At 49.1% G+C, this 13,454-nt stretch overlaps 1 protein-coding gene across 1 annotated transcript in view; it reads left to right on the forward strand.

Moving 5' to 3' along the window:
• Positions 1-13,454, forward strand: part of MCC (MCC regulator of WNT signaling pathway) — a 246,686-nt gene that overhangs the window by 181,581 nt on the left and 51,651 nt on the right. Inside the window, exon 6 of the mRNA XM_008704936.2 lies at positions 863-1,069. Coding sequence (XP_008703158.1) covers positions 863-1,069 — 207 coding nt within the window. The remainder of the gene's footprint in view (positions 1-862; positions 1,070-13,454) is intronic.

Here is a 13,454-nt window from a genome sequence, read left to right on the forward strand (position 1 = left end):
ACCACCTGTTTCTCCTCGCATCTGCCTTCTGCCCTACGTGGCACTCCTCCCTCTTTTTTCCATATCAGTAGGTTTACGCCTCCTATGCCAAAGGGCAGTGGATGGGAATGAATAGTTTCTGAAACCAAGCAGAATTACTTCTTCCTTTTTTTTTCTTCTAATTTTATGCATGTCTCTTCTCCATTAATACTACATTTTAAATGAATTTGTAAAAATCTCTCCAAGTACTATTAAGATTCTATTCTTTTTAGCTCATAGCCGTCTTATTAATTAATGAAATCCCTGCTGTCTTAGAAGGATCCACAATGAGCTTCGTCTTTTCTGTGTCACTGAGGTTTATTTTTGTCTTTCACATCTTGGGACTGAACCTCATTCACACCCTCTGAATTCTGATGTGACACCAAAAGCTGGAAGTGGTGACGTGACTTCTGCTGTCTCGGAGTTGCAACACGGGAGGCCTGTAATTTGGGCAACTTCAAGTCAGCTTTTGTATGCTGTTTGCAACTTCACGCTTGGACTGTGAAGCCCGCTAACAGGCTTGCTGTCTGGTTATATGCAACTCCGGACCGTGGACGGAGGACTGAAGCATTTGTGTGGACGTGGCCGTTAGAGCCACAGATAGACAAACATCCCTTGAAGGGACTGTGTCGTTCTGACTCTGGGGACTGTTGGGCGATGCAGACTGCGACCCAGGCGAGTGACCGAGCCTTCTCTGAAAATTGGGAGAGGGTGATTTGGGGGTAGTCATGGTTACTGTTGGCAGTGAAAGGTGGTAGAACCCACTCCTCTGTCCACACTCGCTCCCATCCTTTCCTCCCCTCTCTCGCAGGGAACCCACTGGGCTTGTCTTTGTGTTTTCCAGACAGTCGAGGAGATTGAGGGGGTACTTGGCCGGGACCTGTATCCCAACCTGGCTGAAGAACGGTCTCGTTGGGAGAAGGAGCTGGCCGGGCTGAGGGAAGAGAATGAGAGCCTGACCGCCATGTTGTGCAGCAAAGAGGAGGAGCTGAACAGGACCAAGGCCACCATGAACGCCATCCGGGAGGAGCGGGACCGGCTCCGGAGGCGGGTGAGCGTGCCAAGTCCGATGTGGCCCGGCCTTTCCCCCGGGCTGTGGGGCTGGAAGGCAAACAAACATATAGAGCCAAGGGCAGCCCCAAGAATTTTGTGGCATTCGTAATCTTGGGACTCTCCATGCTTTCTGATCAGGAAGTCGTTCTCTAAAGGGGGTAGTTTGAAAGTGCTGAGATGTGCAGGTAAGATTTTAAAAAACACTATTCTCTGGAATCTAAGTGGATGGCAAAATTATATCAGCACAGTGATCCTCAAACCATTCTCCAGGGTGTGCACATCTCTCCCAAGCTCAATTAAAATGTTCTTCCTTTAAGATAGACTAATAATATTTTATAATTTGCAGAAATATATAGAATTTTCCCCTCTGCAGTTTCTTCTGTAAAATTTTCTTTGAATTTATGATACCTGCTGTCACTTACCTGCAATGAGTCTGATGTGAACTGTCCTCTCCTCTAGTGCATTTATTAAGGTTATGGTGTGTGTGTGTCACTCCTGGCATTCACCCCAATGTACCAGATGTTCTAAGGCCTGCAGCAGCTTTGAGAACAACTTGCTTAGGAGATACATCCATTGCTAAAGGGGCTGATGTTTCAGCAGAGTCCTGTTTGGCAGAATCGTTAAAGCACTCAGTTTTCTCAAGATGGAGTTGTTTGTTTTTTTTTCCCTCAGGAACCCACAGTACTTCTTTGTTTGGCTGTGAATTTGATCTGTGATCAGTCTGGAGTAGAGCAGTGAATTCTTCCATCAGAAACGTTCCCTCTGAACTTCACTTTAAATTACTGGGCCTGCTTTACTCTCTTTCTCAATCTTGGCAATATCAGCAGCTTGCTTTCTAGTTGCGCTCTGACTGGCGATTCTGTACGCAGATGAAGTCGGCTTAGAGGGCGAAGTACCTCTGGTAGATCCCGCATCCTTCGCCACCGCTCTCGCTCCCTTACTTTTAAGGAACACCTTGGAAGTACCTTGTGTTCCTTCAGGTTCGCATGTGTACGTCAGTCTGTCCTAAATGCACACACAAGTTGTCGTGGTCGCCATTATGTAGGAATGTGGAAGACATGACTGCTTTTGAACTCGTCCTCCTTTGTGGCTAATGCCATAATGAAACGGCCAGCATTCCTACCTCTCCTAGCTGAGCATGATTTTATCTGCACTCACGTGCCTAAGCTTCTTTTCGGTCCCCAGCTGTACGGGATGCCTTTCTCCACACTGCCGTCAGCAGGTGTAAATCACCCCAGTCAGCAAAGACTTGATCTGGGCAAGCTGATGAAATGTACTTAGTGCTGAGGCCCACGCCACCTGGAATTTCCTGGGCTACACTCCCCGATTGTTAGGACTAATGCCCTGATTAGGCGTGCTTGCTCTTAGCGGGCACATTCTGACGGTGCATGTTTTGTGAAGGAAACGTTGATCTTAGGTGTCGTTGCATATTCTGGTTTAGAATAAACATTCTCCTCTAAACTTGAGTTACCAATGTACAACACAGGCCTGGACTGTGACAAGCAGAGGGTGAAGAGCCAGTCCCTCCTTCTGTGCAAGACGTTCTCCAGCTCTGGAGGTCAGTGTTAGGAACAGTGTAATGTCGTGGTACCGTTACGATGTACCTGGGGTCACAGCCTGACCTACAGGTCACTGTGAACCTTGAGCAAGTTACTCACCTCTCCGTACCTCAGGTGACTCTGCCAGGAAGTGGGAATAAGCATAGTGTCCCAGGCAGGAACATCAGTTAATACTCAAAAAGCACTGAGACAGCCTTTATTCTGATCACACGTATTACCTCTTACGCTTTGTAGTTAATATTGTTGTATGCAGTCTGTATTTCCATTACGTCCGCATCATGAAATGTTGAGGAACTTGTGTCTCTTCCTCAAGTGGAAATGTCCTCAGGCATGTGTAGACCTACCCATGATTTATTTCTCTGTATCTCAGTCTAACTGTGGGTCCCGTAGAATTTGCTGGCCGCCTTCGAATGCCAGTTTACTAGGCTTTCAATGTTGGATCACTTCCACCCACCACCACCCAACAGACTTCACTTCCCTGAGGAGGACTCTGTCTTCTGTGGTTCATTTTCTTCTGTTCTTCGCGATGTGGGCCTCTTTGGACTGACTGAGGTACAGTCTCATTTCCATCTCTGTGATGCCACATGACGCATGGCTTGTTTGCCTTTGCTGTCTTTAGAGCAGGTCTGAATTCACAGTTCACCAGACTCGCCTGAAAAGCAACCGGGGCCACGTTTTATTTATTTATTTCCCATTGCCCACATTCATTGTATAGAATTTGAACTGACCAGATCGATAGGATTGGTGCTTGCCCCCCTCCGCCTGTAATTAAACAAAGTGCTCTCAGTCGGTTTTCTAAGCCTTGCTCAAGATTTAATTAAATTAGATCTTTAATGTCAGTTAACAGATTGGGCTACTTTCCAGAGCAGTAACTAAGGAACAACAGGCAGACAATTTTTATCATTGGTCCCAGCTTGTTATTAAATGAGATAATCATTTATTTCTGCATGCTCTGTAATAGAGCCACTCACTTCCTCACACTTAAAGAAGTGGGCTTCATTTAGGCAAGGTAGGGTTAATTACCCTAGAAAGGAAGCACTCGGCTCTTCGTTCATTCATTTATTCATTTCAGGAACATGAGTAGCCATCTCCTCTGTGCTGGGCAGAGAGGTTGCAGGGATGAACAGAATACAGTCCTTGGCTGGAAGGGTGCTGGGGAGACAGGCAGGCCAACAGGTTGTGGTGATGGCGGGCTGTTACACTGCTGTAGGGAGGGTAGAGCACAGAGGGCACCAGGGCAGTCCACAGGAGGGACATTGGAGGGTAGGTCCAGCTTCTCCACACTATTTCCATCTCTTACCTAGGCGTTTAGGTCAACTGCCGTGTAGCCAAAATGATCAGTGCTTTCCTCAGACAGTTTGGTAAAGTTTCTGGTAACACTGTGACCACAGGCTCATGAACCTGCGTCCCATTGAGTCATAGACTTGAATCAAAATCAGGCCATACCAGTTCCTTCTGAGATTTTGCAAAAATTCTTCAGGAAGTTCTGCAAATTCATGACCTAACGTGGTGGTGGGAGTTTGCTCTGTATAACCCACATCCCACCTGGGTATTTTCAGCACGTCTGGAAATGAATTTCATCAGCCTCTCCTCGTCATCTTCCTCATCCTTGGGATCTGACTTCTGCTTTGAGTCTCCGGTCATCACCACAGTAAATTCAAGAGACTAGAAGACACACTGTCTTGAACTAAATAAAAGTCACCCTAATCTCAAATTCTCCCTCTCTACTTCTTCTGCTTTCCCTCTAAACGTCTTAAAAACCCTTAGTGTTAGTTAATTGACTTGGCTGGGGCAGGGGAAGGGGGCAGTATTTCCACTAGTGATAAGTCTGTCTTTTCCAAACCAATTATTCTTGATTCCTGAATGTGGTGTTACATTTATGAAGGGATTTCATTATTCTGTGTTCATAAGACTCATGTAATACAAATGGAATACCCAGTTTAGCTGAAGTCTTTTAAAATATAAATGAGGACTCAGCTCCAGATTTTTAATGGCTGCCGTTCGGCTCCTTGGCCAGGAAAAAGGACGAGTAAATTTCTAGAATGCTGCAGTGCCCATTTCCTCTCCCCTCACCTTGTCCTCCTAAACTGGAAGTAAGCCCAAATTCCTGGTAATATAGCCTTTGGAGAGGAAAGGAAACGAAGCTGGGAAAGGAGGATTACAGGTAAAAAGAAATTTCCTTCACACATTGTGCTCTCTGAGGACCATTAACACTGAAGCTTTTCAAAGTGACAATCCTGTCATATTTTCCTTTGGGCCACTTTTTTTTTTTTTTTTAACTTAAGATTATAGGTTTATTATAGCAAAAAATCAGAAGCAGCCAAAATGAAGAGGCACAGGTCTGGAAGGGGTCCAAATGCAGAAGTTCCTGTCGTGTTCTCCAGGTGGAATCCTGGATGGTGTTACCTCCTTTTCAGGCAACACTCAGAGTATTGCCAACCAGGGAAGTTCACCCAAACTTCAGTATCCAAAGTTTTTATTGAGATTTCACGATGTAGACGGGCGTGACTGAGTTCAGCCACATGGCCAATAATTCAGTTTCCAGCCCCTTCTGCTTCAGGGAGATGAGGCTGAAATCCTGCAGGCTACGTTCAGGTTCGTGCTAATGACCAGTGGAATGGGACGGCACTGTGTCTGCCACTGTCCTCCTCCTAGAGATCCAGGAGCATGGAAGGGTCCAGGGCTGTGTCACTTAGGCAGGTGTGCAGCACACAGGTCATGCATGTGTCCCATGACCTCACCAGCCGGGGCCATTCACAGAGCGTCCTCTTCTAGGACCTCAGGGTCCTCCCCTAGAGCCATCAGTCCTAAATTCCATTGGTGCCAGTTTCTAAATACTGAACTGGCTCTCCACACCAATTCCACCTTCAGTTTTCACCTGGTGTTATCTCCCAGGGAGCTTGTCCCATCGGTGGTCATGTTTAAAGGAGTTGGAAAGAAGAATCGAAGTTAAGCCAAAGGGCCTGTTAGAGTAATTACTTTATAAGTTGACTGTGTGTTCTATTATGTACTTTTTTCTGCTCATTCATTCAAATTTACTAGTAGGCTGCCCACCTCTACCAGGAAATGAGATTTCTAGTGTCACACTGGTGTGTACAGAGCAGTCTGTCTCTGAAGCAGCCATTCACTTGGTCTGAATTGTCTCCTGTTATATGCTAAGTCAGTATCTCTTTGATATTTTTAACTAAAAACCAGTAACAGTGCAGATATTTCTGGAAGTGAAATTGTTGTGACCTTATGTAGGTTAAATAAAGATTCATCTCCGATTTGCCTTCCTTGGCTTTGAGTCCCATCTGAGCTCTTTCCGCTCTGCCTCCCCCTCCATGATGCTTTTCTTGACCACGGTGTCTGGATATGGAAAATGCAGGGCTGCAAAATGGTACTTTATATTTACTATGAATTTATACGTGTATAAATTTACATTGGCTATGTGGGCATGTATTTAAAATAGACCAGAACAATATAAACCAATCTCGTAATAGTTATGGTGAGGAGGGGAAGCAAGTACCTGGGAGTGTAGGTCAAAGGGTACTCAAATTTTTCCACGGTGCTCTAATTTTGTTTTTTTTTTTTTAAGATTTTATTTATTTGAGAGAGAAAGAGAGAGCACAGAGGAGAGGGAGAAGCAGACTCCCCACTGAGCAGAGAGCCCAACGTGGGTCTCGAACCCAGGACACCGGAATCATGACCTGAGCTGAAACCAGACGCTTAACCGACTGAGCCACCCAGGCACCTCCAAATTTTATTTTTTAAATGAATGTATTCTTTTGTATAACTTTTAATAGGTAGAAATATATATGTGGAAGGAAAGCTAATATGCCAGAACATCAACAGAGGCTAAATCCAGGCAGTGACATGCTGGGCATGTGTTTCTTCTTTATGTTTTTCCTTAATTATCAAATTAAACAGAAAGCGGATTATGGGCAGCGATCCGCATCTCCCGGCTTTAACAGTTTCGTAGTCATACACAGTCTTCTCTTTTGTCCTTGATGGAATTTTGTTCACATCTTATTTGTTCCATTTCTTCTTAGGAGTTTCTTTATATGAAAAAGACATGGCCGGTGTTAGCTAAGGTTAAACTCGTAAACGGTTTGGAGAGAGAGGGAAGAGAGAACGACCACCTGTTTTAGCACTCCCAGCCCTAATCTGGCCAAGAAGGAGGGAGCTGAGAGCAGTAGGGTCTGGCTCCAGGGCTCTCCTTCCAGCCACTATCGTGGGGGGTGTCAGGTGGCTCTTCCTTTGCGGGGCTGATCTGTTAGTCAGGATAAGGGTAGGTAACACAGCAGTTACAAATTAACTCCCCAAATTTCAGCGGCGTGGCACACCGGAAGGGCTTATTGCTTGCGTGCACTGCGTGTCTAGCACAGATGTGGGGACATGAGCACGTGGCAGAGCACAGAGCTCTGCTCCGTGTCGCCACTCGGGGGGGCCCCGTCACCTAGAACATCCCTCGAGGGGACCCAGCCCGCTCACCGTCGGCCAGAACCGGACAGGTGCGCCACTTAACCACAGAGGCACGGAGAACGGTGAAGGAGCATGTGGATATTTGTTGAGCAGTAAGTGTTCCTGGCCCAGCTGGTCTGTTTGCTTTGAGCGTTGCACCAGTAGACTTGCTGTGAATCGGAGTGCCGGAGAGACGGGCCGTCTGCCCCTCCGTCCTGCGGCGGCTCTCAGCCTGTGTGTCAGAGTCACTGGAAACTTCCGGAGGCCATGTGCCCTTCCATGAGCCACTGAACCAATGGATGGGGTGCGGGACCGCGGCATACTTGCTCGTCTTGATCCCAGCAAGTGCCTGGGGACAGGAAAGGGAAGGAGGTGTCCTTCAGTCACCCTCTCGACGTGGGCCGAGAGCCTCTCCAGGCATCTTCACCTCTCTTCCTGCAGGGTGAATGAAGGAGAGAACCTCAACTTTTCTGGCACCTTCTCCTCACACCTGACCTCCTCCTCCTGGGGCCCACAGTGTGGCGGTGCTGAGCCCGGGGTCTGAGGGGGAGCCTCGCGCTGTGAAGAGCCCGCCCTGCTCTGTCCACTCACGAGGGTCACGTGAGCTAGAGGAGGGAGGGCAGAGAAGGATGTGACTGTCCTGGAATCCAGCAGGACACGGGCACCCTGGGGCTCTGGAGGCGAGGAGGCATGGCCTGGCATGGCGCGTAACTTCCCACGCTCATCCGGGAGAGGAAGACAGACAATCTTACAAGGTGCCACTTACCACTGTGGTCTTTTTGTTTCCCCAGTGCAATCTTGATAGCTTATTTTTAAAAACCTGTTCATATTGATGGTATGAACATTCTCTGAATTTTCAGAGTAAACATTACCCCTCTCGGACTAAAAACAGATACCTCTGAAGGCAAAGCAGGATTTAAAGCCTAAAGTCAAATGCTGGACATACTTTGAGCATCCGCTAGTGATGGGCAATGGTGTGTGCACGTCTTGTTTCATCTGTACCAGGGTTCTACAAGACCGCTGCTAGTATTACACCCTCCTAAGGAGAAAACGGAGACCCACAGAAGTTTGCTAATCTTGTCCTAGTCTACACTGGCACCCAAATGTGGGCCCTGGTTGCCTTATTATGGGATGCAGTTTTCCTTGTCCTGCTGTCCACATGCCTTTCCTGGGTCCTCTTCCCCCTTTTTCTCATTCTGTCACCTGCTTCCACACAGACTAGAAGTTGGTGAGCCACCCTCTGCTCCAGGAGCGTGAGCGCGAGATTCCTTCTGCTTGTACGGACCAGCCTTGCCCGCGTGCTAACACAACACTGAGTGAAGGCGAAAGGAGTTTGTTTCATGGAGAAGAATGAGCTGTGTGTGTATTTCTCTTGACTTGAGCCCAGCAGAGCATCCCTGGTAAAACCTATCGCCCTTCCTCTCTGTAGTTCGAGGAGGGCCGAAGTGTGGGGCTCAAGGCAGGAACCCGCGGAGCTATGATGCTCTTCATGGCCTCTTTGGAAACCGTTCTAGGGACTCTGAAAGGGCTTCCTGCACATTGGTGCTGTGGAAACTGTGAGGTAACTTTTTCAGTTGTGGGCACTGGTGTTGGCTTCTCCATCCCTGGCCTCTGTTCTCCAACCCCTGCTCTGAAGTCCCAGGTCAGGCTGTTTAAGGCGGACTCGTAGCTATCAAGAAAGTAGCTGACTCCCTTTGTTGGAAAGCTGGTAAGAAATTAGGAAGGCAGCCAAAACTCTGACTTTTTCCCTGATGTGGCCATTTTGATAATCCGGTCTAGGGTCTTCAGTGGTCTGTAGAACAAGGGAGAAAACGGTGCACCTACCTAGCACATCTTCAGAGAACAGAAATGCTGTTGGGTTTGTTTCCCTCCTTCTGTTTCTAAAATCTCCAGTAAGAGAACGGTTCTTTGCAAAATCTGGACGTGGAGGAGGCCGCTGTCCGAGAAGCGGAAGGGACCGCCTGCCCAAAGCTCGTTAAGGAGAGCTTTTGCGGCCCAGTGGTTCTGCCCCTCTGCAGGGCCGAAACCCCCTCATCTCAGCCAGCTCCGTGACACCGTGAAATTATGAATTACAACCTATTTGCCCGAAATTACAGCCGCCCAGCCGACACTGCTGCACATCGTAAGCCGAGCAGACTCCTCCTGTCTGGTGACCGTGTTTCTAGTCCCGCGCAGGACTCCCGGGCCACCTTTCATTCCTGCGTGTCACCCGTCTGTGGACCACGTTCACAGATGACTTCGTCAGCCTGCAGTCCTCTTGTCTGCGTCCCTACGGCTGTCCTGGGGGATGGAAGTGTCCAGCAGTTGCCCCGTTTTACACTCGTCCTAGCCTCCCTTTTTGGTGGACTTCTCCCAACTGGGGAAACCCTCCCCTGTGCCTGCCCCGCTGGATGTTGGTCTCTGCCGGCTCCAGTCCCAGATTCTTCATTGCCAGCATCTCGCTGTCTGGCTACCATCATCTCGTAGGCTCCTGACCTCATCTTTGTATTTACTTTCTTTCATTTGTTGGCTTTTATTTGGCCTGCGAGGGTAGAGAGATAAGCTAATGACATTCCTCTGTTAAAAGCACACTCACTGATCCGTGAAAGGTCCATCGCTTAATTTATTTATTCCTTTTATATCCCATTTCCTTTCCCCATTTTGCATATGTCTTCATACACAGTGTTTTGTATCTTGTTTTTAAATTACATAAATGTCGTTGTGCTGTGGACCCGTTCCTCCCACTCAGCACTCTGGATCTGCCCACAGTGCTGTGTGTCCCGTTGGGCCTGCCGCTCCAGCGGCCACCTTGCAGTCTGTAGGGTCCCCGCCGCGCGGACCGTACCCGACGACAAGACTTCCCGCTACCGCGGACGGCGTTGCAGCGCCTGGACCCTCGCACACGTCCCTGTCGGGCCCGGGGGGAGTTTGTCTGCAGTACGCGTCCAGCAGCGAGGTTGCAGAGTCCTGGGGCTGCGTATTCTCCTTGGAGCAAGCGCCTTGCCAGCCCCGCCCTCACAGGCTGCATAGGAAGCTTCCTTCTGCCCACACTCCCCTGCCAGCTTTTGTGCGTACTGCGGTCTCTTTCGCAGGGCTCTTTTTCGGGATTTAATTTCCTTGTGACCGAAAGCATGCATCCTTAACAAGTCCTTTCAGTGAAGGTCCACGCGGGACAAACTCTTCTCGTGGAGAATGCCTTTGCTCTTGCCCACGCCCTGGCTGGCGGCTGCATGGCTTTCTGGCTGCTGTAACAATCTGCGGCAGACCTGGTGGCCTCCAAGGACACGGGCTGGGGGTTTCACAGTCCTGAGGGTTAGAAGTCGGAAGTGCTTCTTGCTCCCTGACCTCGGAGTATCGCCAGGCTGCATTCCTCCCCGGGCTCTGGAGGATAAGCGGCCTCCCGGCCCCTTCCAGCTTCCAGGGGCAGCCAGCATTCCTTGACTCTCAACGCTTCCTCCCGCTTCAAAGCCAGCAGCCGAGCAGCCTCGGACTTGCCTCTCTAACTCGGGCGCTCCTGCTTCCCTCCTCCGACGATGCCTCCAGTGGCTGCGTCCATCAGATCATCAGGGATATCTGCCCATCTCAAGACTCTCGATCATTCCTGCACGTTCCCTTCTGCCGTGGAAAGTCCCATATTCACCGTGCTCTAAGGCCACGATGAGGATGTGTCTGGAGGCCGTGATTTGGCCTACCACAGGAGTCGACCTAGGTATTAAATTTTAGGGTGAGAGTTTTTAGTTTTTTTGAAGGTTTGTTTTCTTTTATAATATTCAGCAGATTACAGTGAGACCGACGCCTTATCAGATACGGTCCAAGGTGCTGGCAACGCAGAAGTGAGTTAAACGGACCGACACCCTTTCTCTCAGAACCCAAGGTGGCTCTGCCTCCCACCAGCTTTAAGATAAATCTCTTTATTCCTTTCCCCCTACGTTTGCCTCATTATCCGAGTAGCTTTAGCGGCATAACAAACCACCCCAAACTTAAAGACCTCAAACAATGACTTGTTCCTATCTGGATCCCCATGGCTCCCCAGAACCATGCACTTGGCAGTTCTTGCTTGGGCTCAGATGTGGTTACAGTCAGACGGTGGCCAGGGCCAGAGTCACCTTGAAGGCGTCCTTACTTATAGGTCTGTGGGGGTGAGGCTGTCGTCTGGAGCCTTAGCAGGGACTGTTGGGCGGAAACACCTGCCAGCACCCTCTCCAGGTGGCCCGGGCTTCCTCACAGTGGAGTGGCCGGCTTGTAAGAGCCAGCATCCCTAGAAGGAGCGGGCAAAACGGATTCTCCTTTTCTAACCTGGCCTCAGAAGCTCTGTAGGATTGCTTCCACTGCAGTCTGGTCATTAGAAGCAGTCCCGCAGGCCAGACGCAAGCGAGGGGAGGGCTCTACCCCTGACGGAGGGAATAGCAAGGACGTGCAGGCACATCTACACACTGCGGCAGCTGGCTAGGACCCGGTGCTTCAGTGTTAGGGCTCAGGTCTGCCTCCGCTGCTGGAAAACCCATGTTTTCTTTTCAGAAACTGTTTCTCCATCATTTCCTGCGTTCTCTTCCTCTGGAACTCCTTTAAACGTATGTTCGGGCCTCGGTGGGTCACTTGTGGTCTCGGTGACACATGCATATTTTGTATCTCTTTAGCTCCCTGTGCCGTGTTCTGAAATAATTTCTCTGTGCTCTGTTCCGGGTTACGCATTCTGTTTTCAGTTTTCTCCAGTTGAGAGTTTAACCAGTACATCGATTTTATGTCATTGGCTACATTTTCTACTGGCTTGTTTTTCTCGTCCACCTACACTTGTTTGTTATCTGCCTGGTTTCGTTTCCTAATTCCTTTTTATAGAAATTACTCCTTTTAGGGGTGCCTCGCTGGCTCAGTTGGAAGAGCCTGTGACTCGATCTTGGGGCCATGAGTTCAAGCCCCACGTTGGGTGTAGGGATTACTTAAATAAATAAAAAAATTTAAAAAATTAATCTCTTCATCTTTTAAAGGGCCCTACACAGATTGATTGTGAGATAGTTTGCTGTTTGCTTTATTTTCGTTTCTTCTCGGGTGGCTTCCCCTCGCGCTGTAGACTGCTGCCTCTCCTGGGTCATGGGCGCTTTGCCCGACCGTTCCGCCATGTCCAGCAGCTTCCAGTCACGGAGTGTTGTGTCTCCTCTTCTTCCCGTGATATGGGTGATTGACAAATTAAGTCTCTGAGGCAGTGACCGGCTGGCGAAATCGAGACGGTTTTAACTCTTCATTTCTGAGATGGGCCCTGCAGTACACAGATGCTATAGGTTTGGACTCAACACCCAAAGGTGTCCGGGGTCTGGGATTTTGGCTTCTTACGGTTGACCCCTGGGCACAGTACTCCGGCCTCTTTCCGGCTTCCTGCCCGCTAGTGCGCTGGTCACAAAAGGGTTCCAGGCTTACCCAGGAGGATCCTTGCCCAGACAGCCTGACCCGCAGGGGCCCCTCTCTGCCCCCGCTGGTCCCACATGCTATGCCCTGGTCGCCATTCCCAAGCTGCGGCGGCACCGCCCCCCTCCTAACCTCTGTAGCTTTATTTCCCACTTCATTTCTGGCACCTGGAGATTTCACTGCCTTTCTTTTAACCTTGGCAGTGAATTTCTCTCTCATTGTTCCTCTTTTATACACCATTGCTATGCGTGCTTAGGAGGAGTGCCTGTTTACTGTAGCTGTGGCTGTCGTAGCTGGAAATTGTCATTTGTTCTGTATCCAGACCGTTATTCCTCCCGTTTTCAGCCTCCTTCTCATTGTCCTTGTGTACCTGCCAAAGCTGAGTCTCCGCCCTGCCAACCTTCTCCAGGGTGGACAGGCTGCCTCCCCTTGGGTACTTGATAGAATTTGGCTCTTCCATTCTGTTCCTTCCATCAATACTCTTCCTTCCACTTTGCATTTACAGAACGTATCCAAATCTTTCTGCTAAGGCCCTACGCCTGTGCTTTTCACTGTTAGGGTTTTAATCCGTTTTTTATTCTTTACTGTTATTTTCATGAGGTCTCCGGAGTTTGCAGAGGACAGTGCATTTACTCAGTCTACTGTCTGGAATGAAAGAGCTCAGCTGAGTTCTCAGTGCTGCTGTGTAAGCTTTTTTTTTTTTTTTCCTTTTCTTCTTTTTTGGTCCATTCAGCTTCCTTCCTCGTTTCTGACCTCTGCTACTCCCTCCCTCGCCCCTAGCAGAGGACCTCAGCTCTTTTCTCTTAGAGAAACAAACCATCAGATGGGGGCCATTCTGTCCCCCAGCCTCTCTCTCCCATGTACAAACTGACCTTTCTGATTGTCTACCCTCACCTCTTTCCCTTCTCTCCTGGAGCAAAATCATGTTCTTGTCCGACCTCTGCTGACCCTTTCAAATCACCTGGCTACGTGGAGGCTCTCCCCCAACCACCCCCCCCCCCC

Source organism: Ursus maritimus, unplaced genomic scaffold (assembly GCF_017311325.1).
Source record: "Ursus maritimus isolate PB19 unplaced genomic scaffold, ASM1731132v1 scaffold_5, whole genome shotgun sequence".
NCBI lineage: Eukaryota > Metazoa > Chordata > Mammalia > Carnivora > Ursidae > Ursus > Ursus maritimus.